Below are 26,749 nucleotides of genomic sequence, written 5' to 3' on the forward strand. Positions count from 1 at the left end.
TGGCTTTTTACACTGCAGGGGGATTAAACAAATGGAGCAGAGTATCTTAAGACACAGTAATTAACAGAGCACCGAAGACGGCCCCTCTGAGCCATATAAATAGAATTACAGAATGGAAATGGTTTTGACTTGAATGGGACGGTCCATTCTAATAATTCTATTTCTATGTTATGTGTGTCCCGTATGTTCCGTTTAATAGTGACTGAAAGAGGTCGGACAAGGGGGTAGGGTTGAGTGTGGCGCTGAGGGAGAAAAGCAGGCAGGGTTAACATACTGTAGCCAGGGAGTCTTTACAGTAGCAGCTGACTGACAAAAATATTTCATAGAATTTACAGTTATTGTCCCAACATGTGTTTAGAAATATATACAGCATGGATATCTGGATATGAAATTCACATGAGAAAAACTGTCAACGATAGTCATGCAGTTTATTCAAATCCGTCAAAAGTAGACAAACAAAAATCATGTAACCATTATCTTACAAAGATAACAAATAAATCATGACAATTAGAAAACCTATCCGTACAAAATATACAAGCAGAAACATGTAAAAGGTTTGAAATGACATAAAGACAATAAAGACCTTACTAATGAGCCACAAAATGCTATTTTCTTTATTAATAATCAAGCTGTTTTGGCTGAGAAACATCAACATTTACGATCAGGTTACATTCATGTGTAAACATTGGTATGAGGCAGTACATCCAGATACAGTATGGGTATATCATAGAGGTAGATAGAGGACTCTCGTGCCTAAAAGCCATTTTAGCTTGGGCAGCACCATTGAGGACTTTGACCATTTTTAAGTAGAACTGGGTGGGACTTCTTATGGGTTAAGAAAGGATCACATAATTCAAACCAGCTCATCGGGAGGGATCAGCCAATGAATTACACTTGTGAACAAACATTGCATAACTGCAGGTGGCAGTAAATCATAAACCTTGGATTTATACCTGTTCAAACAACACACTCCAGGTGGCAGTGTGCACCCTTTCAGTTTGTTTACCAACTCATAGTAGTAGAATAAGAAAAGTAACCACTTCAAAATGGAGATGTCCTCAATGGTGCTGTATGCTCTCACAGCCATAACGGGACAGATACAACGTTGTGTCCTCTATCTAGCTCTATGGGATATATAGAGCTACTTCCTGGTCCATTTTACTTCCTGGGTCCATTTCATTTCCTGGTCCATGTCATGGTTTCTCTCAGCACTTGGTCATGTTCAGTAGGGTACACTGTAGCAAACTGTTTTGCAACGGATAATGAAAATGAGTGGTTACCTACCCGCTTAACTCCATTTCAAAACGTTTTCTCCCGACTGAACATGATCCTGGTCTCTGACTATCCCTTTCTATGCTGGCTTTTACTCAGATCTCTTCGCTCCATACGCGTTCTTCAAGTACGTTAATCAGAACACTAGTGTGTGTTCCATGACTCAATCACAGATGGCTGGTGGTGCCTTAATTGGGGAGGACGGGCTCATAGTAATGGCTGGAATGGAATGGTATTGACACATCAAACACATGGTTTCCGTGTGTTTGATACCATTCCATTCACTTCATTCCAGTCACTATTATGAGCCGTCCTCCCCTCACCAGCCTCCTGTGGACTCAATCATAATGGATAATCAAAAAAACAGTTCTCAATCAAAGCCAATTCCAATGAAACCCAGCATCCACAAGGAGTACACCCAGACCTGTTTTGGTCAACAGATGTTACGTATCCTTACTATCGACAGATATCCTCACTATCACCACCACTCTGTGGTGAATCACCTCAGCTTTAACATGTGCAAATCAACAAACGTTAGCTGAGCTACATCTCCTAGCCTGCGTGCCCGTCTGCGTCTGCACTCTTTACAACTCCTTACGCAATTGTCATGCCAGACATGAGGCACCCAGGCTATTTCCATCTTATAGTTTCATCCAACACTCTCGTGGTTTTGACCGTGGGCACTTTGTGACGTAACACCCTTGGATATGGGGACTACTTTCGGGAACACATTTTTCAGGAAGCTACTTTACCACCTAGCCTACAGTAGTTAGTTATTAGTAACATACAGTACAGCTATCTGTGATGGATCATTCTTAAGACGTACTGTATCACTCCACAAGGGAAGGCATGGATGGGAGAATTATAATAATATAATCCTATTATACACATTTAAATGGATACATAACACTGTACATACCCTATGTCTTTTTATCTGAATAAATAAAGAATAATATTGGTCTCTCTTTAGTGGAAAAATCGTAATATTAGAACAAGCGCACCAAGCTGCAAGTGCTACAAGTCAGCTAACAGATACAGTATGCTATATGTTCATATTCACAATATTTGCCGAGCTATGCTATGCATAATGGCAGGATATTCAGAAAAATATTTTCAGAAAGACACTGAATTCTATTCTCCAATGCTGAACCATGGTGTCCATTTAGTGTTTGTTGTAATTTGGCTTCTATATAGCCCCCAAAAGGGTTGTAACCACAAAGCAGACAGTCGATCAGGCAACAGTCAACGGCTCATTTGAATATTCTGGGGTGTGGTTTGCTAACAGCTCTTTTTGTCCAACCGTGAGTGAGTGTAATTTCAGTTGATCTAATCTGTTGGGTTATGCTGTTACATGCGATACATTATGTGACTATAGCCAGTGACAAACTCACGTATGGCCTTGTGTCAATTGAGAGCGGTTGACTAAGTAGTTCTCAATTCTCTCCTCAGGAACCCCCAGCTGTTCCAGAGCTAGCACACCTGATTCAACAATAATACAACCTATGGAATTTTAACAATATAATATATCTATTAAATCTGAATTAAAAAACCTTTGAGATTGAGAAGGTTCTTTACAGAACCATTCTCCATAAAAAAAGGGTTCTATATAGCCCCCAAAAGGGTTGGAACCACAGCGGAACCCTTTTTGGCTCTATATATAACCTTTTTTTAATGGAAAAGGTTCTTCATAGCACCATACAGGTTCCATTTAGAACCTTATGAGTATGGTTAAAGAACCAAAGCCAAAGAACCCTTATTTGCCACTATATAGATCCATTTGTTTTTAGTGTTTAAAGTTCCACGGTGTTACACAATCGGCAACACTGTCGAACACAAACGGAATCATATCAAATGTCTTCTGAAAAATCATCAATCAACCAGCAACAGGTGCAGTTAGCAGATCATAACGCAAAACAACTCTTGATACTTTTCAAACGGGTTCAAGAATATGGATATAGTAGTATTGATAACGGACTGTAGGACATGTACTGGTACATAGATTGTATTGACAGTACATAATCCTTTCACAACCCTGTTATACACATGTTATAGCTACAGAACAAGCTCACGGTTGGCTCCAATTCATATGAACAAACGGATTGGTATGTCATAGACAAAGATTAAAAAGTGTTTATTTACTTCTCTTTTGGTCAGGTCTGATGTTCAGGAGGTTTGTCCAGACATTGAAGGACATATCAACCCACTGGGCGTGCACTAGTTGAGTCAACATAGTTTCCACGTCTTTTCAATGAAATGACGTTGAACCAATGTGGAATAGACATTGAATTGACGTCTGTGCCCAGTGGGAATCCCATCTCTCCAAGTCTTTTACCATCCTCCCTAGTAGTGAGCCTCAATCAGGGCCCCTCCAAGCACGTGTTTAGGTAGTTGTACTTTAGTAGTGTGTTCTAGATCCAGTATCCTCCTCATTTATGAACCACACAGTTCTGTTCTCCACCACTAGAGGGCAGATTATTATTCACATGGAGTCCCAGGTCTCTCTCTGCCACCTGGGTAGAGGTGCCTGAGGCCCCCGAGGAGGCTCCACCGCTTGGGGCCGACAGGGTGCTGCTAGAAGGGCCTTCTCCACTACTACCTCCAGGGGGGTGACCCGCAGCGGAGGGCCCCACTGCCCCAGGACTGACCCTCTGCAGGTCGGTCAGAGGGCTGGTCAGTCCCAGGCTGGTCAGGGCATCCAGGGTGCCGTCCGGATCCACCATCACATCAATCACTGTGGAGCAAAGAGGAGAAGGAGAAGGTCTAAGTCAATGAAAGAGGTGGTCTGTCTATCAGTCAATCAAAGAGGAGAAGGTCTGTCAATCAGTCAATCAAAGAGGAGGTCTGTCAATCAGTCAATCAAAGAGGAGGTCTGTCAATCAGTCAATCAAAGAGAAGGTCTGACAATCAGTCAGTCAAAGAGGAGAAGGACTGTCAATCAGTCAATCAAAGAGGAGAAGGTCTGTCAATCAGTCACTCAAAGAGGAGAAGGTCTGTCAATCAGTCAATCAAAGAGGAGGAGGTCTGTCAATCAGTCAATCAAAGAGGAGGTCTGTCAATCAGTCAATCAAAGAGAAGGTCTGACAATCAGTCAGGCAAAGAGGAGAAGGACTGTCAATCAGTCAATCAAAGAGGAGAAGGTCTGTCAATCAGTCACTCAAAGAGGAGAAGGTCTGACAATCAGTCAATCAAAGAGGAGAAAGTCTGTCAATCAGTCAATCAAAGAGGTCTGTCAATCAGTCAGTCAAAGAGGTCTGTCAATTAGTCAGTCAAAGAGGAGAAGGTCTGTCAATCAGTCAATCAAAGAGGAGAAGGACTGTCAATCACTCAATCAAAGAGGAGAAGGTCTGTTAATCAGTCAGTCAAAGAGGAGAAGGACTGTCAATCAGTCAATCAAAGAGGTCTGTCAATCAGTCAATCAAAGAGGTCTGTCAATCAGTCAATCAAAGAGGTCTGTCAATCAGTCAGTCAAAGAGGTCTGTCAATCAGTCAGTCAAAGAGGAGAAGGTCTGTCAATCAGTCAGTCAAAGAGGTCTGTCAATCAGTCAATCAAAGAGGAGAAGGTCTGTTAATCAGTCAATCAAAGAGGAGAAGGTCTGTCAATCAGGCAGTCAAAGAGGAGAAGGTCTGTCAATCAGGCAGTCAAAGAGGAGAAGGTCTGTCAATCAGTCAATCAAAGAGGAGAAGGTCTGTCAATCAGTCAGTCAAAGAGGTATGTCAATCAGTCATTTAAAGAGTAGAAGGACTGTCAATCAGTCAGTCAAAGAGGAGAAGGTCTGTCAATCAGTTAATCAAAGAGGAGAAGGACTGTCAGTCAGTCAGTCAAAGAGGTCTGTCAATCAGTCAGTCAAAGAGGTCTGTCAATCAGTCAATCAAAGAGGTCTGTCAATCAGTCAATCAAAGAGGTCTGTCAATCAGTCAGTCAAAGAGGTCTGTCAATCAGTCAGTCAAAGAGAAGGTCTGTCAATCAGTCAGTCAAAGAGGTCTGTCAATCAGTCAATCAAAGAGGAGAAGGTCTGTTAATCAGTCAATCAAAGAGGAGAAGGTCTGTCAATCAGTCTGTCAAAGAGGAGAAGGTCTGTCAATCAGTCAATCAAAGAGGAGAAGGTCTGTCAATCAGTCAGTCAAAGAGGTATGTCAATCAGTCAATCAAAGAGGAGAAGGACTGTCAATCAGTCAGTCAAAGAGGAGAAGGTCTGTCAATCAGTAAATCAAAGAGGAGAAGGACTGTCAGTCAGTCAGTCAAAGTAGTCTGTCAATCAGTCAGTCAAAGAGGAGAAGGTCTGTCAATCAGTCAGTCAATCAGTCAATCAAAGAGGACAAGGACTGTTAATCAGTCAGTCAAAGAGGTCTGTCAATCAGTCACTCAAAGAGGAGAAGGACTGTTAATCAGTCAGTCAAAGAGGTCTGTCAATCAGTCAATCAAAGAGGAGAAGGTCTGTTAATCAGTCAGTCAAAGAGGAGAAGGTCTGTTAATCAGTCAGTCAAAGAGGAGGTCTGTCAATCAAAGAGGAGAAGGTATGTTAATCAGTCAGTCAAAGGGAAGGTCTGTCAGTCAAAGAGGAGAAGGTCTGTCAATCAGTCAGTCAAAGAGGAGAAGGTCTGTCAATCAGTCAATCAAAGAGGAGAAGGTCTGTCAATCAGTCAGTCAAAGAGGTATGTCAATCAGTCATTTAAAGAGGAGAAGGACTGTCAATCAGTCAGTCAAAGAGGAGAAGGTCTGTCAATCAGTTAATCAAAGAGGAGAAGGACTGTCAATCAGTCAATCAAAGAGGTCTGTCAATCAGTCAATCAAAGAGGTCTGTCAATCAGTCAGTCAAAGAGGTCTGTCAATCAGTCAGTCAAAGAGGAGAAGGTCTGTTAATCAGTCAATCAAAGAGGAGAAGGTCTGTCAATCAGTCTGTCAAAGAGGAGAAGGTCTGTCAATCAGTCAATCAAAGAGGAGAAGGTCTGTCAATCAGTCAGTCAAAGAGGTATGTCAATCAGTCAATCAAAGAGGAGAAGGACTGTCAATCAGTCAGTCAAAGAGGAGAAGGTCTGTCAATCAGTCAATCAAAGAGGAGAAGGACTGTCAGTCAGTCAGTCAAAGAGGTCTGTCAATCAGTCAGTCAAAGAGGAGAAGGTCTGTCAATCAGTCAGTCAATCAGTCAATCAAAGAGGACAAGGACTGTTAATCAGTCAGTCAAAGAGGTCTGTCAATCAGTCAGTCAAAGAGGAGAAGGACTGTTAATCAGTCAGTCAAAGAGGTCTGTCAATCAGTCAATCAAAGAGGAGAAGGTCTGTTAATCAGTCAGTCAAAGAGGAGAAGGTCTGTTAATCAGTCAGTCAAAGAGGAGGTCTGTCAATCAAAGAGGAGAAGGTCTGTTAATCAGTCAGTCAAAGAGGAGGTCTGTCAATCAAAGAGGAGAAGGTATGTTAATCAGTCAGTCAAAGGGAAGGTCTGTCAGTCAAAGAGGAGAAGGTCTGTCAATCAGTCAATCAAGCAAGCAAAGAATCAATCAGAGAATGGAAGATTTATTTATATAAAAATGTGATGATTGATATGATGAAATACATATGAATATAGATGCTCTATGCAGATGCTAACTGTATATCTATATGACTTGTACTATATACAGCTGAAATCAAATCATGTATGACTCATACCTAGTAACTGTCTCTCCACTCTCTTCAGATCCTGGAGGACGGTGGTGATCTCCTGGTAAACAACCACACAACAAACAAAAAGGTCAACAAAACACACACAAATTGTTTCGGGAATTGAAGAAGGGATACCGTTCACGATAAGACATCGATGTCCTCACCTGTTACCTTCCTTAAACAACAACAACCACAACATCAGATTGACCCTTGTTATCTTCCTCCTTTCTACTGGGAAAAGTTTAAGCAATTAAAACGTGGCATAATCACCCCCTCCATTTGGACTCTAGTGAATGGACACATCACTGAGAGGTAGCCTAAGGCCAGCCACTGTGTTCAGCCTGAATTTACAACCTTGTTCATGAGCAAGGCAGTATTTTTTGGACCGCCCACGACAACAGACTATAAGTCAAGTCCTTTGACTAATTAAACTGCTCCTCTCCTCCAGCTTGAATGGAAGTTCTGATATAGGAGCAGTTTAGCCTTTTAGATCATAATTAATAAAATTATATGAACATGAGGGACCTGATCCTAGATCAGCAATCCTACTCTGAGACACTTTTTAATACGGGAGGACAGTGATGAGGGATAGCTGATATAGGGAGGTGGGACTGAAAGGTTGTCGGTTCAAATCCCAGGACGGACATATTATCGCCATTCACCCGAGAGTGGCACTTGATTCTGATGTGATGTTCGATACTGTTGTCGAATGTTATGTTATACTCTCAGAGAGCGAGAAAGATAGGGAGTGAGAGAGTGAGAGAGAGGCAAGAGAGAGGGAGGGAGAGAGACAGAGGGAGGGAGAGAGAGAGACAGAGGGAGGGAGGGAGAGACAGAGGGAGGGAGAGAGAGAGACAGAGGGAGGGAGGGAGAGACAGAGGGAGGGAGGGAGAGAGAGGGGGAGAGAAAAGAGGGAGCGAGAGAGAGAGGGGGGGGGAGAGTCAAACCTCATCAATTAAAGTGGATATCAAAATACTTTATTATAATCAAGAAACATAACTTATACTTTCAGAATTGAGAGGAAGTGACTTATTATCTTGATTCAGAAAGTGATGCCAACTCACATCTCAATTAAACAAATGTGACTGTGCAGACCGGGGGGCAGGTTTGAGAAACACGTCCTTACCTCACCCCCTTACCACCTTCTGTTTAGGTCGTCCTACTACATCTGGCTGTTTGTCAGGCTTAACAGACATGATTAATGCAACAGCACCATCAGCCAATGATGGCCTTTAAAACTACTCCGAGCTACCCAGATGGTGGTAGAAGTCATCAATTATTTACCGTCCCAAAGTTTTGTTGCATCATCACCCCAAATAAGCACTCTCTGGTTTGTGTTTAGATTTTTACCAGGCACTTCTCTTGCACCATCGAGAGCCGGTTGCATCACGACCTGGTACGGGAATTGCTCCGTCTATGACCGCAAGGCCCTCCAGCGGGTGGTGAAGATGGCCCAGTACATCACTGGGACTGTGCTCCCACCCATCTAGGACATCTACTGGAAACGGTGCCTGAGGAAGGCCCGCAGCATCATCAAGGACTCCACACACCCCAGCCACGAGCCGTTCACTCTCTTACCGTTGGGAAGACGTTATTGGAGCATGAGGTCTGATACCAACAGGCTCAGAGCAGTTTCTATCTACAAGCCATCAGACTGCTGAACACATGAACTGGACTGACTACCTGCTCTGATTCTCTGCACCTTAGCACACATGCACTCCCTGACGCAAGCATTCCCACACCCACACAGACACATATACATTCATGCTACACACACATCACAACTGCCTCTACCAGAATGTTATTATTATTGCTAAATACTGCACAATTTAAACACTTGCCCCCCAACCCCCATTCCCCCAAAACACGTGTAAATATTGGACTATAAATTGTGCCTTCCTGTATTATACTTACGCTAAAATGTTTATTCTATTCTACTGAACCATTAACTGTATGTTTCTATTATTATCTTTTATTAAGTTGTATTGTGGTTGCACTGTCCAGAAGGAACCTGCCAGTAAGCGTTTTGTTGAACGATGTATACTATGTGTATCCGGTACCTACGACTAATAAAACTTGAAACCTGAACTTGAAAATATTTCCACCTGTCCTCTGCAGTCATTTATCGCAGCAGCTGGGTGGTACAGCAAGAGACAAGGTGTGAGGTAAGGACAGTTGGGGTCTGGCACCTTACCGTGCTGGAAGTCTTGAGGAGTAGAGAGTCATGCTCGGCTTGGAGCTTATTCTCAATCTCGTCCCATTTCCGGTCCTTATCTTTGAATAGTATCCTGGAGAAGTTTTTAAAAATAAATTGAAAAAAAAAAAATCTGTTATATGATCACGTTGAGTGATTTAATTCGTGTGAAATGGGTTGAGGGGGAACATGAAAGTGGTTTCTGATGTTGAAAAAGTGAGGATGGATGTTTCGAGTTGTCATCTCAACCTTTATGAAGTGCCATTCATAATATCCAAATTAGGATACAGTATTTTCTAGGATACAATCCATCATATCTTATACAACACTACTGACTCTTCTTTGTCGTTATCCGGATTTGATCCAGTTCAAAGCACAGCATGTAGCTGCATGTATTCAGAATAAAATGACTTCAAAGTCAAACGCCTATTATTTCACACTGCTTGGGTTTACTTGCAAACTCATAAAGCACTCCTAACACTTCATCATCAAAATCAGGGAATTCATTATTTCACATTCCTTTTCTTTGAATGAATCGCGATGAAAGGTGATGCCGACCTGATTTTGCCGGCTGTTTTGTCCACAGAATGGCGTATCCGTGCAGAGAGCTGGGTCACAGACGCTAATAGTAAACTGTCCAACACCGCCTGAGGGGAAAAAAACAAGGAAAAGAGGAGGTCTTATATAAGAGGTGTTTCAACACCTAAAATAGCATAATAACTAGGACAGGCAGGGATACCACGGCTATATGCAGTCACAAAACCATGAGGATATTAGATATACAATAGCTTATTTTTGCCCAAATCTCCCAGAAACCAGCATCATCCATCATTAATATAGTTATAAATGTGTTATTAATAAATCCTCATAAGGATCGGACCCTTTTTTTCAATTTTCGCCTAAAATGACATACCCAAATCTAACTGCCTGTAGCTCAGGACCTGAAGCAAGGATATGCATATTCTTGATACCGCTTGAAAGGAAACATTTTGAAGTTTGTGGAAATGTGAAATGAATGTAGGAGAATATAACACATTAGATCTGGTAAAAGAAAATATAAAGAAAAAAACAACCGTTTTTTTGTACCATCATCTTTGAAATTCAAGAGAAAGGCCATAATGTATTATTCCAGCCCAGGCACAATTTAGATTTTGTCCGCTAGATGGTAGCAGTGTTGTGCAAAGTTTTAGATTGATCCAATGAATCATTGCATTTCAGTTCAAAATGTTATATCAAGACTGCTCAAATGTGCCTAATTGGTTTATGAATAACTTTTCAAGTTACACACTGTTTCATCAATAATACAGTAGGTCTCTGATGGGATAGGGTCAATTCACCCTGACATCAAGTCCTTTTGGTTTTTGGGCTGTGTTTAGTCTCTCTCTCTAACGACTGCTTTTCAAACGTTTTTTATCTCAAACTAGTAATGTTGCCATTGTCATTATAAACACACATTGGATAAAGACAAGCTGAAACAAACTAGAAACCAGGCTAAACCATAGTACAATCAAATACTTCAATTATTATTACTTTTAGTTTGGATTTCAAGCGGCAACAACTCACGTCCTCTCTGTTCCAGGTCTGGCGGCGAATGGCGCGGGGACCCTGTCTGTTAGAGTTGCGTGGCCGGAGCTCCACGGGGCGGACGTTATTACCCAGAATGCTCTCTGTTGACGGGCCGCTCCTCAGATCCAAGCCATCGTCAAAAACTCGCTCCTCCAACTGGGCAAATCACCCAATACAAAGTAAATTGTTTTCTGATATATACAGTACCAGTCAAAAGTTTGGACACATCTACTCATTCCAAGGTTTTTCTTTATTTGTACTATTTTCTACATTGTAGAATAATAGTGAAGACATCAAAACTATGAAATAACACGTATGAAATCATGTAGTAACCAAAAAAGTGTTAAACAAATCAAAATATATTTGATATTCTTCAAAGTAGCTACCCTTTGCCTTGATGACAGCTTTGCACACGCTGTAACGTCTGCTTCCAACTCACACTCTCAAACACATAGATCCCCTGAACGCAGCTCACTCTCCAGATCCCAATCACCTGAATTCTGATCACCTGTTCACACACCTGTATGTCATTATCACACACTATTTAGTTCAGTTCTTTGCACCACATCACTGTGAGGTATTGTTTTGTGACCCACTTCTATTTGGAGCGCTGGTGGTCCTGTTAGTTAATCCTCCCGTGTATGATTGTTTTTGCCTGCATCACTAACAACGCCTTTTGCTTGTTCCCTGCCTGTACTTTCGCCTATTGGATTTCCTGTTATCTACCTATTGCCTGATCTTCCGGACTACGTTACTAGCCTTTTCCCTGCCTGTACTGTTGCCCTTTTGGACCCCCTGTGTATGACCTTCAGCCTGCCCCTGGACCCAGCTACCTGCCTCCTCCTGTGGTTCTTTACCAATAAGCTCCTGCTGCGCCCTGCGCTTGAAACCAGCTCTCTGTCTCCCATCGTGTTCATTACACACGCTTGCATTCTCTCAACCAGCTTCATGAGGTAGTAACCTGGAAATCATTTCAATTAACATGTGTGCCTAGTTAAAAGTAAATTTGTGGAATTTCTTTCCTTCTAAATGCGTTTGAGCCAATCAGTTGTGTTGTGACAAGGTAGGGGTGGTATACAGAAGATTGCCCTATTTGGTAAAAGACCAAGTCCATATTATGGCAAGAACAGCTCAAATAAGCAAAGAGAAACGTCAGTCCATCATTACTTGAAGACATGAAGTTCAGTCAATGCGGAAAATTTAAAGGATTTCGAAAGTTTCTTCAAGTGCAGTTGCAAAAACCATCAAGCGCTATGATGAAACTGGCTCTCATGAGGACTGCCACAGGAAATAAAGACCCATAGTTACCTCTGCTGCAGAGGATAAGTTCATTAGAGTTAACTGCACCTCAGATTGCAGCCCAAATAAATGCTTCACAGAGGTCAAGTAACAGACACATCTCAACATCAACTGTTCAGAGGAGATATTGTGAATCAGGCCTTCATGGTCGAATTGCTGCAAAGAAACCACTACTAAAGGACACCAATAATAAGAAAAGACTTGCTTGGGCCACGAAACGCGAGCAATGGACATTAGACCGGTGGAAATCTGTCCTTTGGTCTGATGAGTCCAAATTTGAGATTTTTGGATCCAACAGCTGTGTCTTTGTGAGACGCAGAGTAGGTGAACGGATGATCTCCGCATGTGTAGTTCCCACCATGAAGCATGGTGGGTGCTTTGCTGGTGACACTGTCTGTGATTTATTTAGAATTCAAGGCACACTTAACCAACATGGCTACCACAGCATTCTGCAGCGATACGCCATCCCATCTGGTTTGCGCTTAGCGGGACTATCATTTGTTTTTCAACAGGACAATGACTCAACACACCTACAGGCTGAGTAAGTGCTATTTGACCAAGAAGTAGAGTGATGGAGTGCTGCATCAGATGACCTGGCCTCCACAATCACCCGACATCAACCCAGTTGAGATGGTTTGGGACCACAGAGTGAAGGAAAAGCAGCCAACAAGTGCTCAGCATATGGTGGAACTCCTTCAAGACTGTTGGAAAAGCATTCCTGGTGAAGCTGGTTGAGAGAATGCCAAGAGTGTGCAAAACTGTCATCAAGGGAAAGGGTGGCTACTTTGAAGAATCTAAAATCTAAAATCTATTTTGATTTGTTTAACACTTTTTTTGGTTATTATATGATTCCATATGTGATATTTCATAGTTTTGATGTCTTCACTATTATTCTACAATGTAGAAAATAGTACAAACAAAGAAAAACCCTTGAATGAGTAGGTGTGTCCAAACTTTTGACAGGTACTGTAAATCCACAATATTCACAAGGAGCAGGAGTACTGATCTAGTCTCAGTTTTTAGAATTTAGATCATATTCCTCGATCAGCACTCCTACTCTGAGACGCTTTATGAATATGGGCCCTGATATGTTCATGTAGCTCAGACTTTTGGGGAAATCATGACTGATGTCAACAGCTACATAAAGTGGGATTATTGCATTGTGGGATGTGTAGTACCATGGCTCCTGGGTCAGTGGCAGCACTAGCGGCTGGGCTGACTGAGTCGATCTCTCCGGCCACGTCATGGATCTCCCTTGCCAGCATGGCCAGGTCTTTGGCTAGGTCCTGACTGATCCTGTCAACATACAGGGAATGAATCAGTTAAATACCCTTGATTTTACTTCTATTGTGTATTATTGTGAGTATATAGTGCATGAAATGAAATAATGAATGTTGCAAAATGGATACTTTTGAGGTTATACTTGTTCTCAAAGTAACTTGCTCCTCTATAGAATTGACCCTATTATATTGTATAGGTCTAGTGAGATTGCTCCCCTATGGAATTGACCCTACAGTTTCTCTGTATATGTACAGTACAGAGTGCTCCTCCATACCTGGCGATCTCTTCACTGTGAGTGGTCCAGTCCTTCATGTACTCCTCCTGTTCTCTGCCTGCTGACTGCTGCCTCAGTGCCGCTATACCCCCCGGACTGGGCGTGGCAGGGGCGGAGCCACCCAGCTGGGTCAGTCGCGGCGACGCAAACTGCCGGGCGGGACCGCCGTGCTTGGATGGGTGGCGGTTGGAGCCGAACTCGTCCTCAGAGGTGGAGGCGTAGTCCATGGGCATCCGGCGCCACCGGCCACCAGCTGGAGTCAAGAGAAGATGTTTTGTCAGTAGCAGTAGTAGTGATTGAGGGCTTTACCACTACTAGGTACACACAACTGTCCATAGAGAGGAGATTTTACACAAACTCAGTAAAAAAAAAAACGGCCCTTTTTCAGCACCCTGGAGGAGATGCACTGCAGTACTTAATGCAGCTGGTGGCCACACCAGATACTGACTGTTACTTTGATTTTGACTTCCCCTTTGTTTAGGGACACATTGTTACATTTCTGCTTGTCACATGTCTGTGGAACTTGTTCAGTTTATGTCTGTTGTTGAATCTTGTTATGTTCACACAAATATTTACACATGCTAAGTTTGCTGAAAATAAACGCAGTTGACAGTGAGATGACATTTTTTTGCTGAGTTTACATGTAAATGTACATAAAGATGCTCAATAATGACAGAACCTACAAAAAGACTATAGCACAAACATGATACCAAATCAAACATTGCGGTGGATAAGTTACTAGAGAACAGTCACTCAGAAACACTACTTCTGTATCAGACAGTACAGTACCTGTGGGGGTGATGTAGCCCTTAGACTTGTCAGGTAGTTTGGAGGCACTGTTAGCCCTGGCCCTGGGTATTATCCCTCCCATGTTGCTGACTCCTCTGAGTCCCTGTCGGACGGCGTAGTCGGTAGCAATGCTACGAGCCCCTATCCCCCGGCTACGGCCCCCCGTGGCCTCTGAGTCACTCTGGGCAGACGGAGATCCCATCCTGGACTTCCTGGGCTGGGCCAGGGCCTCAATGCGGGACAGGCCTCTCCGGAACCCTGGTCCGGGAGCTGCGGACCTGGAGCTAGCAGTGCTAGCCTCGGAGGCTACGGACATCCGGTCCATGTCGGCTGGTTCGGTATCGGAGGAGTCCCCCAAACGGGCACGTCTGAGTATCGAGGACCGGGTGGGCCGCACCTTGGGCAAGGTGGTGGTAGGTTTACTGAGGGTGTTTGTGGTGGTGCTGGATGCCTGGGTGTTTTTAGCCCGGCTAGCCTTGGTGCTAGCCTCCACTCTGGTGCTTCCGGCCTGGGTTCTGGCGTGGGAACTGTGGGAGCTAACCTCCTGTATGGAGGGTTGGGAGTCGGAGAGGAGGGAGTTGGAGTTGACGTCGTCATCTGTTAGGTCCAGGGAGGTCCAGGCACGACCAGCTTGGCGGGTCCCTTGTCCTCCAGACGGTCTGGATTTGGGTTTCCTATCCTGGGTATCTCTGGCTCTGGTAGGCCCCTTGGTGGAGGAACACAGCACCGTCTTCTCCCTCTCTTTCTGCTGGGCAGTTAGGGTACGTCTCTTCTGGTGAACCACCTTCCGCCCTCCGACGCCCGCTGCTTGGCTAACGGTGCTGGTGGTGTCCACATCCGACTCGGGCGACAAAGACCCATCGATGGACTGGCTAATTGGTTCACCCAGGTCTGATACCGTTGTCTCCAGAAACGCAGCCACCGCCTCTGAGTCCTTCTGCCGGGTGGTACTATCCACCCTGCCCTCCTTTGTCAGTATTCGTGCCCCAGTTTGCGTGTCAATCCGTGGGATGAGCTCCTGGGGGACGTTGGTGCTGGGTCTCTCCACCGTAAAGCTCTCTTGTCTAAGAAGCGGCTTCCCAGCACTCTCCCTTTCTTTAGCCTTCTCCTCCATCTCCTTCTTCCTCCTCCGTGCCTCATCCAGTCTCTTCCCCCCACTACTCCCTGGCCGAGGAGGGAGTTTCGCCAACAAAGTTTCTTTCCGGCTTCCCGCATCTTGGTTCTTCGCTGGAGAGCCTTTTTTCGGACTTCCTCTGGTGCTTCCACCCACACTACCAGCCTGGCTACCCCCACCACCTCCACCACCAGGCTTGGTCCTCCCTCCTCTCCCCATCTCCTGGTTCTCCTTCTCCTGGAGCTCAGTGTCCTGTTTCTCCCCCACATCGTAGGGGCGGTGAGCTGGACCAGGGGATCTCCTCCCCCCTGGGGTTGCCTCCTCGGTGGAGGGGAGCTGGGGCAGGGTTCTCCTCTTGCGCTCTGTATAGCTGGAGGAGGCCATGGAGGCAGAGTGACTGGACTCACTGATCTCAGCTATAGAGAGACAGGGTATAAAAAATCATAATCATTTCTACACAATAATATCTACTGTGTCTAACTCTCATATATTGGCAATATAAATACCCAACACTCTTTTCTTTATTCTACTTATTATTGACTTTATACTGAAAAAAGTGGTATGACTCATAAATTAAAAACAACTGAAAAACAGCAAAGCACTTCAATTTCAGAACAGGTCTAAACCCAGCAGTAGCACCTCTGTCCTCAATGTGGTAGTGGACATGGGACTCCGCTCCAGAGCCCTCGGGGTCAGTCCTGATGTGGCTGGCTGCCAGAGTAGCCCATTGGGAGACCCACCTGGGACCACCCACAACCAGCTCCTCTGGGAGAGACTGGAGGACAAACAGGGGAGAAAGCGAAATTGAACAACACCCAGTCCCCAACATAAAGGGGAGAGATTAGAGCATGGGGGAAGACAAGTACAAATTCTACTAGTCAGAGTGTCACAGTGGCATGTACACATCTATTATTTACAGGTAAAATGCTTAGGACTACTTCAAGCAAAACAGCACGTTTGAGAGCATATATCCTTTCTTTATAAAATATCGTATTTTTTTCCACAAGGAATGGCATCAAACTGAAAGTTTTCTTTATGTGTGAAGTCTGTTTTAATCTTGGGAGTATAAATATAGCAAATCTACAGTAGTGTCTGGCTTGGAGTTGAACTCCTTCACTCATCTGCAATGGAGAGTCTCTGTTTAGACAGACAGAAATGCTGTTACCTCTGGTTCGATACGTCCAGGCTTGCCTCTGTCTCCTGAGCCTGGTCTCTGAGTGGTCAGTCTCTTTCTCTGGATGTCAGGATAGCCCCCCACCCTGGACAGAGCCTGGTAGTCCTCCACACCAAATACCTGGGCCAGAACATGGACTTAAATAAACATTCAACCAAACATTCAATCAAGAGGTCAACATAATGTGGGCTTAGTGCACTTGCACAGTACCACTTGCAGTAAATACGAGGCCATGCCCTTGACAAAAAGACACCAATTCTGGGACTAAAGACTGTGTAAAATAGTTATTCAGATTAAACAGGATTCAAATGACAGTTTAAGCTCATTAAAGTCCTATTTACCATCCCCACCTTGTCAATCATTTTCCTGGCCTCCTCCTCTTGGTTATCTTCGTTCTCTATCTCTATGGTATAGGTCCCCCGGTCACTATAGTCGTCTCCATGGCGATTCTGAAACCCCTCCCCAAGTCCTATCGGTTGGTGTTGGTCGCGGTGGTAAGGAACGGAATCCTTGGTCCTCTCTCTCTCTCTTAACTCTCCTCCGATGGGTGCCATTTTGGAAGCTGAGGACCTGTGTCGTCGGGCTGGGCTATCTTCCTCGGCAAAGAGTCCCTCTGGGACGTTGGCGCGCCCCTCTCGTATCTTGACCCCTGACCCCTCTAGTCGGCCGCCCCACAGCCCCCCGGAGTGGTCCTCGAGGGCGGCCCGGCGTTGCTCTCCCAGAGCGGCTGCGTTCTCTGAGTCGCTCTGGGTACCGTCCTCGTGTTTACTACCTGAAACGAGAGAGAAGGGGGTTGGCCGTTTGGTGTGTGCAGTTAGAATCCTATGAACCTATTAGGTTGGTTTCCCAGACACCGATTAAGCATAGTCCTAGACTATGAAGCGCTTTCGATGGAGATCATCTATTGAGCATGCTTTCAAATCAAGGACTAATCTTAATCTGTGTTTGGGAAACTGTCTCATAGTGTAATAACTGTGTAGTGCTATGTAATGCAATGGCAAGAGGACTTGCTGACGGAAAAATCTAAATTCTATTCTCATGGTGATTGGTTGGTTGGTCTTACCTTTAAGACTCTTCAGCTGAACCGGCACGTCACTCTTCACGCTCTCCCCGTCGTCCTCCACCACTCTGTCGACCGACTCCGTACGAGCCAATGGGATCTCGTTCTGGGCCAGCCAATCAGCTACTTTCACCTCCGCCGCCACCATGGCCGTTTGCAGGGCGCTCAGCTCCTCTCCTGCGCCCTTTTTTGGGGGCCGTGGCCTCACCTCCGGCACCACCTTCGCCACCCGGTCCTTAACCGTCACCTTATTGGACGCCTGCAGGTCAAAGTCGATGGTGAAGGAGGCGTGGCCCTGGGGGACGGCTTCAGGGCCGGAGGCGGGGTTAGTGGCGGTGGCGCCTTCCGTGTCTTGGGAGGGGGGTTCCTTGGTATAGGAGGGGATCTCGAAGTAACTGGGCTCCTGGCTTGAGGTGTACAGGACATTCTCCTGGGCCTCGGCTGTTGTCTCCTTGGGGTCTTTATAATCTGTCGTTTCAAGCAGATATCAAGATGGCGTAATACAAGGACTTAGACTTTGAGATTCAATTGCTGTCATATGCTACCAGAAAGGCAAAAGTCTACTGTTCTCTGGTAGGGTTTTTGATGTATAAACAGGCACACAGAAAGACAGGCAGACAGACAAAGTGAAACACAGCTAACTTCAGTCTGTATTCCAGGCTAGACAGCATCTACCTGACTCAGATCTCTCCTGCTTCCTGTCAGTTGTCGTCCCATCCTGCTTCCCAGAGTTCTCATCGTCTGCGTCCCCGTCCCCCCACCAGGAAGGCTGGCCGTACAGAGGGGTGCCCCTTTTTAGTACTGCAATGTCCCCTGGGAAAGAAACAACACCAAGGTCAGTGAGAAAAACACAGATTTTGTTTTGAACTGAAATTGTGTTTCCTCACAGTTCACCAAAAGACTATTGTGACAGAACAAGTTTAACCTCCTAGTTTGTCATCTAACGCAGGTATTCCCACGCGCATTTCCGTCGGGGGTACGCCAAATAAAAATGTGATTTACATACATGTAAATAATATTTTTTAAATAATTTCATTTTTAAAGCACAATTTCAAACAATCCATTTATATTTCAAACAGTCCATTTATATTTTCCAACAGGGCTATACATTTGGGTGAGTTTTTTTTCTTGCCTTAGTAGCCTCGTTTCACTGCCAAAAATAGCGTTCAGTGAAATAACAACATAATGTCAAATACAGGTAGCCTAGTCAAATAATTAACATCCAATCACATGAACCGTTACTCTCTCACGGGAATTCCATTAACGGTCTGTATGTAGCCAAACATAGCTGCTGCTCATTCTGTTTGCTCGAAAATTGACAAATGGTTAAAAAAAGTTAGGCCCGCGTCCATAGAGACACAAACCAGCTCTACTGGTAGTACTCCTGCACCTGTCGACGACACAAGTTGTTCTGCTTCCACGAGCACATCCAATGCTAGCATCAGTTATTATATATTTGTTGTTAGCCCAGCTAGCATGGATACTGACAGTTGTGAATCTGATGCAGCCGAAGAGCTACTGCCTCCTTACCCGGGAAAGCACCGAACAACAGACAGGAACGTTGGACCATCGAAGAGGCGCAAATATGATGAGAACTACATTGATTTGGGGTACATTTTTATTGGGAGTAGTGCCTTTCCTTAGCCACAGTGTGTTATATGTGCAAAAGTACTATCTCACAACTCGATGAAACCTTCAGTCTTGCGCAGACATTTAGAAACGAAACATGCCAATTTGAAAAATAAGCCACAGGAGTTTTTGGAGCGAGAATTAAGACAACTTTTGTGTATAAAAGCAACAGATACCATTAATAAGAAGGGGCTAGAAGCGTCTTTTATGGTGAGCTACTGAGTGGCTAGGACAGGCAAGTCCCATACTATTGTGGAGGACTTAATTCTTCCTGCTGCCGCAGATATGGCAGGGACAATGCTGGGGGAAAAGGCCCAAAAAACTATACAGACAATGCCTTCATCAAACAACACTATTTCACGATGCATCACTGACATGGAAAGAGATGTTTTTAAACAATTACTGCTTCCCATACAAGCCAGTGAATTCTATGCGTTACAGCTGGATGAGTCAACAGACGTGGCGGGCCTGGCACAGCTCCTGGTATATGTCCGTTACGTTTATGGGAGGCCAATTAAGGAAGACATCCTCTTCTGCAAACCACTGGAAACCAGGACAACAGGAGAGGATATTTTTAAAGTACTGGACAGCTTTGTGACATCAAATGGACTTTGGTGGTCAAGATGTTTTGGGAGCTGTAATGATGGCGCAAAAGCCATAACAGGGAGACATAGTGGAGTGGTAACAAAGCGTGCAAGCATTTGCCCCCGACGCCACTTGTGTACACTGCAGCATCGATCGAGAGGCTCTTGCTGCCAAGGGAATGCCTGACAGCTTGAAAGATGTTTTGGACACTACAGTGAAAATGGTTAACTTTGTTAAAGTAAGGCTCCTGAACTCTCATGTATTTTCTGCACTATGCAATGCTATGGGCAGCGACCATGAAACGCTTTTACAACATACAGAAGTTCGCTGGTTATCAAGGGGCAAAGTATTGGCACGTTTTTTGAATTGAAAGATGAGCTTAAAGTTTTCTTTACTGACCATAATTTTCACTTGTCTGACTGCTTGCATGATGACGAGTTTCTCACACGACTGGCCTATCTGGGTAATGTTTTTTCTCGTCTGAATGATCTGAATCTAGGATTACAGGGATTCTCCGCAACTATACTCAATGTGCGGGACAAAAGTGAGGCTATGATTAAGAAGTTGGAGCTCTGCATTAACAAGGACAACACACAGGTCTTTCCATCATTGTATGATTTTTTTGTGTGCAAATGAATTCAAACTTACGGACAATGTCAAATGTGATATAGCAAAGCACCTGAGTGAGTTTGGTGCGCATTTACGCAGGTACTTTCCTGAAACGGGTGACACAAAGTATCCAAAGGATCTCAGAGTACCTTGACAAATTACACTGTTAAGACACTGATGCCCTTTGCAACCACGTACCTATGTGAGAGTAGATTCTCGGCCCTCACTAGCATGACAACTAAATACAGGCACAGACTGTGCGGAAAATTATTTAAGACTGAGACTCTCTCCAATACAACCCAACATTGCAGAGTTATGTGCATCCTTTCAAGCACACCCTTCTCATTAACCTGTGGTGAGTTATTCACAATTTTCTATGAACAAATAAGGTTTTATATGTAAGATGGTTAAATAAAGAGCAAAATGATTGATTATTATAATATTATTATTTGTGCCCTGGTCCTATAACAGCTCTTTGTCATTTACCACTTGTGACAAAAACTCACACTCATTCTTATGTTTAATAAATGTATTGTATAGTGTTTTTGTGGCAGGCTTACAATGATGGTAAAAAACAACATTTGAGAGTGTGCTGACCCTGGTGCTAGAGGGGGTACGCAGCTGGAGGTTGAATGTCTGAAGGGGTACGGGTTTGAGAACCACTGGTCTACCGCAATGTCCCTGAGAAACAAACAACGACCTCTGCAAACTCGAACTAGCACTTTGTACCCACACAAGTCCCCAAAAGACATATTGTGGCAGAACAGTTTGACCTCCAAATTTGTCCACAAGTCAGAGCACTTTAGAATCACATGTAGGTGACAGCCTAGCGTAGGAAACTAAAAGTACAGGACACACGGTTGTCACAGCACAGACTGTGTGGGTATGTGGCATCGCCAAAATCCTGTCACCTCTGTTATCTAGTCCTGTCATCTCTGTTAACCTAATCCTGTCACCTGTGTCACCCTCCAAGGTCCATGCAGAGTGCAGACCCTCTCACCTGTCAGCTTGTCATCACCGGCCCCCTCTCTGCTGGTCTCAGGGGGTTTACTACCCACTGCAACCGCCAGGTCGGAGCCACCCTCGGAACCACCCCCAGCTGCAGCCTTGACCTCTACTGCAGGTCTGGATGGTACCGGAACAACTTCTGGAGGCTTTACCGTCTGCAGCAGGAGCTGACTATTAAACTTCTCATGCTGATAGACGAGGACACAGGACAACACAAAGAGGAGATGAGTGCACACAATTAGAGGTATGATTATAAGGGTAAGTCTAATAAGGAGCTCTTCTATGTGTGCACCAACATACATGGGACAATCTATCCTTGCATCAGTGAAATTATACAGTAGTCACGGTCTTGGTTATAAGCATAGAATGTTTTGTTGTTGTGCAAATCTCAATTGGCATCAGTTCATGATTCACGCAAAATCAGAGTAATTTATCCATGTAGAACTCAAGTTAGACCTATCTGAACAATGTATCACCAAGTTCCTCATAAAGTATGTTTTTGTCATTAAAAACAAAGCAGTGAGGTTTTGCTACATGCAGCAGAAACCGCCGCCATTCTTGACTGAACATAATCTCCATTAAACATGCATCAACCAACGTAGCAGAAAAAGGCATTTCTTAAGGCTTTTCTTTCATAATACTTTGTAAGCATATTTGACTGGGGGTCTTTCTCAATTCATATTTCCTCGAGTTCTCGCATCCTCTCTCCTCGCCTTCTTCTCAAAATGGATTAGCGAAGAAAGTCAGAGGGGAGGGACCTTGGAACCTCTCCTCCAATATGGTTGGGGAAAAGGCGAGGAGATAGGATGATAAGAAACACAGAAAGAGAACTAGCTATTTCTGTAGCCTACTGTTCAACCAACCTTTAGTGCTTCCTCGGGGACATGGAGCTCTCCTCGCACCACAGTGAACAGGTTGGTATGTGAGACAGGTTAAGGAAAGGTGATTGTACAGCACAGGCTCAGCTCCTTACAGGAGATAGCGCAGATATTTAACATTTTGGTAATTTAACGGCATTCATTCTTATTCAGAGCGACGTACAGTCAAGAAACAGATATGCTAATCTATTATGCATTAGTCACAGCAGTAAGTTTGAAAGGTTAGAGGATTTTTCAGGCAGTATATTAAGAGTGATTATTTTACAGTTTTATATACCCGTACTCTGGTCTTGAAGTCCTTCTTTTGTCGCTCTCATTCATTTGGTATTGATGAAATTCAGATGAACTAATGTATGCTAAGCATCAAAGACAAAATGGCACCATGACAGGATATCATATCCAAACCTCAACTTGTCGTCAATTTTCAAAGTGATATACACCTGCTCCTGTATTCTGACATCATTCACAAATGTCTGGAAGGAAAGGAATATCATTATTAGCAGTTTAGAACAGTTTATGAAGCACATGAATAATTTCATAATCATATTTATTCAAATCTTACTTACCCCATTCAGGCTCCCCAGGTCCTTGACTTTATGTTCGTCCGTGGTTGGCTCATAGTTGATAACGGCATGCTGTTTGTCCACACTGCGGGACTAAAGACACAATAATCCAGTCAATCAATATAATCCTGCTAATCTCTTTATAATCCAGATTACATAGATTACATTGGGTCCAACAGTCACCTGCAGCAGTGTGACCCACTAGATTCGAACCCAGGTGTCTTGACAAGACTGTGTGAGCCCGCCGAGCTAAAGCCTAGAGATCAGGTCTGGGAGCTACCGCACGTCTTCAGGTTACTCATCATGCCAGAGTGGTTCATCGACCCACCTCCATAACATTAGCAGTGGTAGTACAGTTTAGGCATAACAGCTACAGTGTTGGACTGACATTCTCCAGTACCCGGGTTCGGGTTCCGTTCTAGACTCGCTACAATACTAAATATGATTTACCTGTAACATGAGTTCACAGTCGTCCCGACCAACAAAGATCATCTCCCAGGGGAGGCGGTGCCTCATGCCACCGCCACTCACCAGGAACCAGGAAGAGACACTCATCTCTGCCACGCCCACTGCCACACCTGCTCACCTTTAACCCCTATGACACCCTGTGTAAGAAGACAAGGGGCTCCATTCAATCAGTATCGCGGAAGTTCAACGGTACAGCGTGAATTCAATTTAAAGGCAATGTTCCCCGCGTTAGCGGAGACTGCATTCACGGTAACCGCTACATATCTCGGCCCAATGGGAAATTACCTTTAAATTTCGATCACGCAATCTGTAACACTTCAGCGATACAGATTGAATAGAGCCCACGGTCAGTATCAGTTAGTTAGAACAACCAGTCATAACAGCCAACTGTAAATGGAGGGAACACAATCATTACCCTTTTTATTCAAACATTTTATATGGTTGCTCACAATGTAAAGAGCTTTGTGATTTTTGTCTGTAAATAAAAAGCTCTCTACCAAAGACATGTAGGCCTATTATTATAATGTATTATTGTCACAACATTCTAACTATTTTCGACAAAGTCGAATGAAGAGAACGGATAAGAACCTAAAAACAAACAGGGATAAAGTTAACAACTTTGTCACACCTAAACTCAGCAAAGAGGTCTCTTTAAACTAAATGCCCAGCACACTGACCTGCTGGTATAACTGGACTGTGTTGCTAACAATACGGCCTTAGAACAGACTACATTGCAACCATTCCAGAAGAAATGAGATAATATGTCACTGACTGTCTGACATCCTGCTTAACGGACAAATTTAATTACTGAGTGTTTTGCCGGGTCACCAAACCAGTCGCACTGAACCAATGTCACTGAACTGAGAGTGGCCATTCAGTGAGGATGGATGTATTGTGTTACAGCAGGCTGTAATACCGGCTACCATACAGGATCTAAACAACGACAATAACTGTTGGATAGTTGATCAGATGGCTAGATAGACCAGACAGACAACCTGAAGATACTGTATAACATGAGTATGACTCAGGACAGGCACAGAGATCACAGCAGGTAGACAGAGAGAGAGAGATGGACACACCCACACACACACACACACTGACAGAGTCATCTCGTTTCCGCTCAGAAGAAACATACCATCTGGTGCTCATTTTTTGGTCATAATTCCTATATATATAGGCCCTACAGTAGCCTACATGAAAACACACTACGACTATACGGCCTAGCTAGCCTACCATTCAGTTTGCAGTGACACAGGCCTCCATAGGCAATGCTTGAAGGGGTATGCTACCGGTAGGCCATGCTGACTCACGATGCCCCATCAGTGAAAAAGGGATTTAGCGAGATTTAATCTAATCAGGCACCTTGTCATATCTAGGCCCCGAATGAGTGTAGATGATTCATATGTTAATGCGACCAGACAGTCCTGATTCCTCATTGTGGAATTGGATTGGTTAACCCTCTATGCGGCCTCGGTCTCGCAATTGTGCCCGACGTTTTTGCATTGGTTTCTTTGCCGTCTCTCTCGCTCTCTCTCGCTCTCCCTCCTTCTCTCAATTACAGAGCTATATCGTAAATGACAGCTCATAATTTCTCTCTGGAAGCTACTGTAGATGGCCCTGCCTGAGCATTAAAAACAACCAACCCTGCGTTAGCGACCGTTCAGCTCCTTATAATTACATTTACCATGTGTCCAATAATCATTATTTGTTTTATTAACATAGGCTGTTTTGGATGTACTAGACACCATATTGCTCTATGGCAACTGATGCTGCTGTTTTTCAGTCTGGTCGGTAACCTTTTGCGGTCGAAAGCTTATGACATCTTTATCATAATCGATAGCTTACATATGTTGTATTACGAGTGCCATTTAGGGCAACGCGTAACACCGAATTACACATGTAGGTTCATTTGAAAGGTTTACAATAATAACCCATCACGTGTTGTTTAGGTCACCAATTTGATGTGCTGTCTGGGCTGTACCGTTATGGACGACGTAGTCTGGTACCCTCCGACACAAATAGCCTAGAATTTTCATTTTGCGGGCCTTTTTTTCTTTAAGGCAGGTCGCGGGAAAATGCATTGTCTGGGTGTGGTCAGATACGGCGGAGTAATAAAACATGCATCTCACTCACCCTATGTCAGGTACGGAGTATTCAGCATCCGATTTGTATCCTGTAAATATTTTGATGCACGGTGCGGTGACATACAGTGAGGGAGCCTGATGCCTGCCCAGCCCTGGTCCTCGAGCGCTTTTCTTCCTTCGCCTCGAGGTGGCGCTGCGCTGATGTACTACAACACAAGCCAAGAAGCCAAAGGCAGTCCATCCATTAATGCTACGCAATGACAACGACGGCGCAATGAGCGCATCTTCTTGCGTGTGACGTTGAGATGTAAACTGTAGTCAAGTGGTTCCCAACCTTTTTCTGTTACTGTACCACCAATTTAATTATGCTCTGCTCAGAATAACCCTGAGTTACCCCCTCATGTCCATTTGACCACGAAGCCTATGGTCTCATGAGTGTTCTCACGTACCGCCAGGGGTCCTGTACGCCTGGTTGAGAACACCTGTTGTAGGCTACTGGGTTCATTAAGGTTGGTCAATGTTGTCCCATGAATATGACCCAGTTGTTTTGATATAGCCAGATGCTGCCAATTCGTGATGGTTGCAGTAAACACAAGTGTTTTTTATGTCTTTATGCTGGAGGCTACTGCATGTGCTGGACCGAAGGATCACTGACTCATCATGTGCTCTGTTATGGGTGTAGTGACAATGCTTGAAGTAGGCTACTGGAATTAGTCCTAAAATGTTGAGCATGTGGAAAATAGTCATTCTTTTTTTTTTTTTTTTTTTTTAGATTGTATTGCCTTACTTAGCATCCTATGAAACAAACCTTTACAGACAGTAGGACTTCACTTTTATTTGATAATAGGCTACCATCTCAATAATCCCTCATGGACAGATTTTAGTTCTGTTTCCGAGATTTCTTGATAAAGGACATCTGTTAATTTGAGTTTATAACCAGCAGAGGGCAGCCCAACTCCATGTTTGGCAGTGAACCAATGGAGCATGGATCACTGCCGTGGTGGGGGACTGCCAGGTACCAGTACAGTGTGTGTGTGTGTGTGTGTGTGTGTGTGTGTGTGTGTGTGTGTGTGTGTGTGTGTGTGTGTGTGTGTGTGTGTGTGTGTGTGTGTGTGTGTGTGTGTGTGTGTGTGTGTGTGTGTGTGTGTGTGTGTGTGTGTGTGTGTGTGTGCCAGTAGTCAGGGCTAACATTGCTGCCAGCAGACTCTCACCCCCTCCTCTCTTCTACTTCCTTAATGGAGTTGTCAGTGCTGAACGATGCTTCT

At 44.2% G+C, this 26,749-nt stretch overlaps 1 protein-coding gene across 3 annotated transcripts; it reads right to left on the minus strand.

The window, feature by feature from the left end:
• Positions 1-407: 407 nt before the first annotated feature.
• Positions 408-25,699, minus strand: LOC129839388 (centrosomal protein of 170 kDa-like). 3 transcript variants are annotated; one of them, XM_055906807.1, is made up of 20 exons: positions 25,534-25,698; positions 23,686-23,715; positions 23,383-23,537; positions 22,936-23,025; positions 22,761-22,842; positions 22,355-22,410; positions 21,484-21,679; positions 18,336-18,473; positions 17,664-18,128; positions 16,951-17,372; positions 16,592-16,720; positions 16,066-16,201; positions 14,313-15,842; positions 13,524-13,776; positions 13,147-13,264; positions 10,667-10,825; positions 9,662-9,750; positions 9,104-9,197; positions 6,916-6,967; positions 408-4,003 (listed from the first exon to the last, which is right to left on the minus strand). In XM_055906807.1, exons 3-20 carry the CDS (start codon positions 23,485-23,487, stop codon positions 3,699-3,701), a joined length of 4,419 nt encoding a protein of 1,472 aa, XP_055762782.1. In that variant the 5' UTR covers positions 23,488-23,537; positions 23,686-23,715; positions 25,534-25,698; the 3' UTR covers positions 408-3,698. The 3 variants fall into 3 exon arrangements, with proteins under 3 accessions (XP_055762782.1, XP_055762781.1, XP_055762783.1); XM_055906808.1 differs by lacking the exon at positions 23,686-23,715 and adding an exon at positions 8,260-8,420 and having other exon boundaries at positions 3,915-4,003; positions 25,534-25,699; XM_055906806.1 differs by lacking the exon at positions 23,686-23,715 and having other exon boundaries at positions 25,534-25,697.
• Positions 25,700-26,749: the final 1,050 nt, after the last annotated feature.

The sequence above is a fragment of the Salvelinus fontinalis genome, chromosome 40 (assembly GCF_029448725.1).
Source record: "Salvelinus fontinalis isolate EN_2023a chromosome 40, ASM2944872v1, whole genome shotgun sequence".
NCBI classification, from domain to species: Eukaryota; Metazoa; Chordata; class Actinopteri; order Salmoniformes; family Salmonidae; genus Salvelinus; species Salvelinus fontinalis.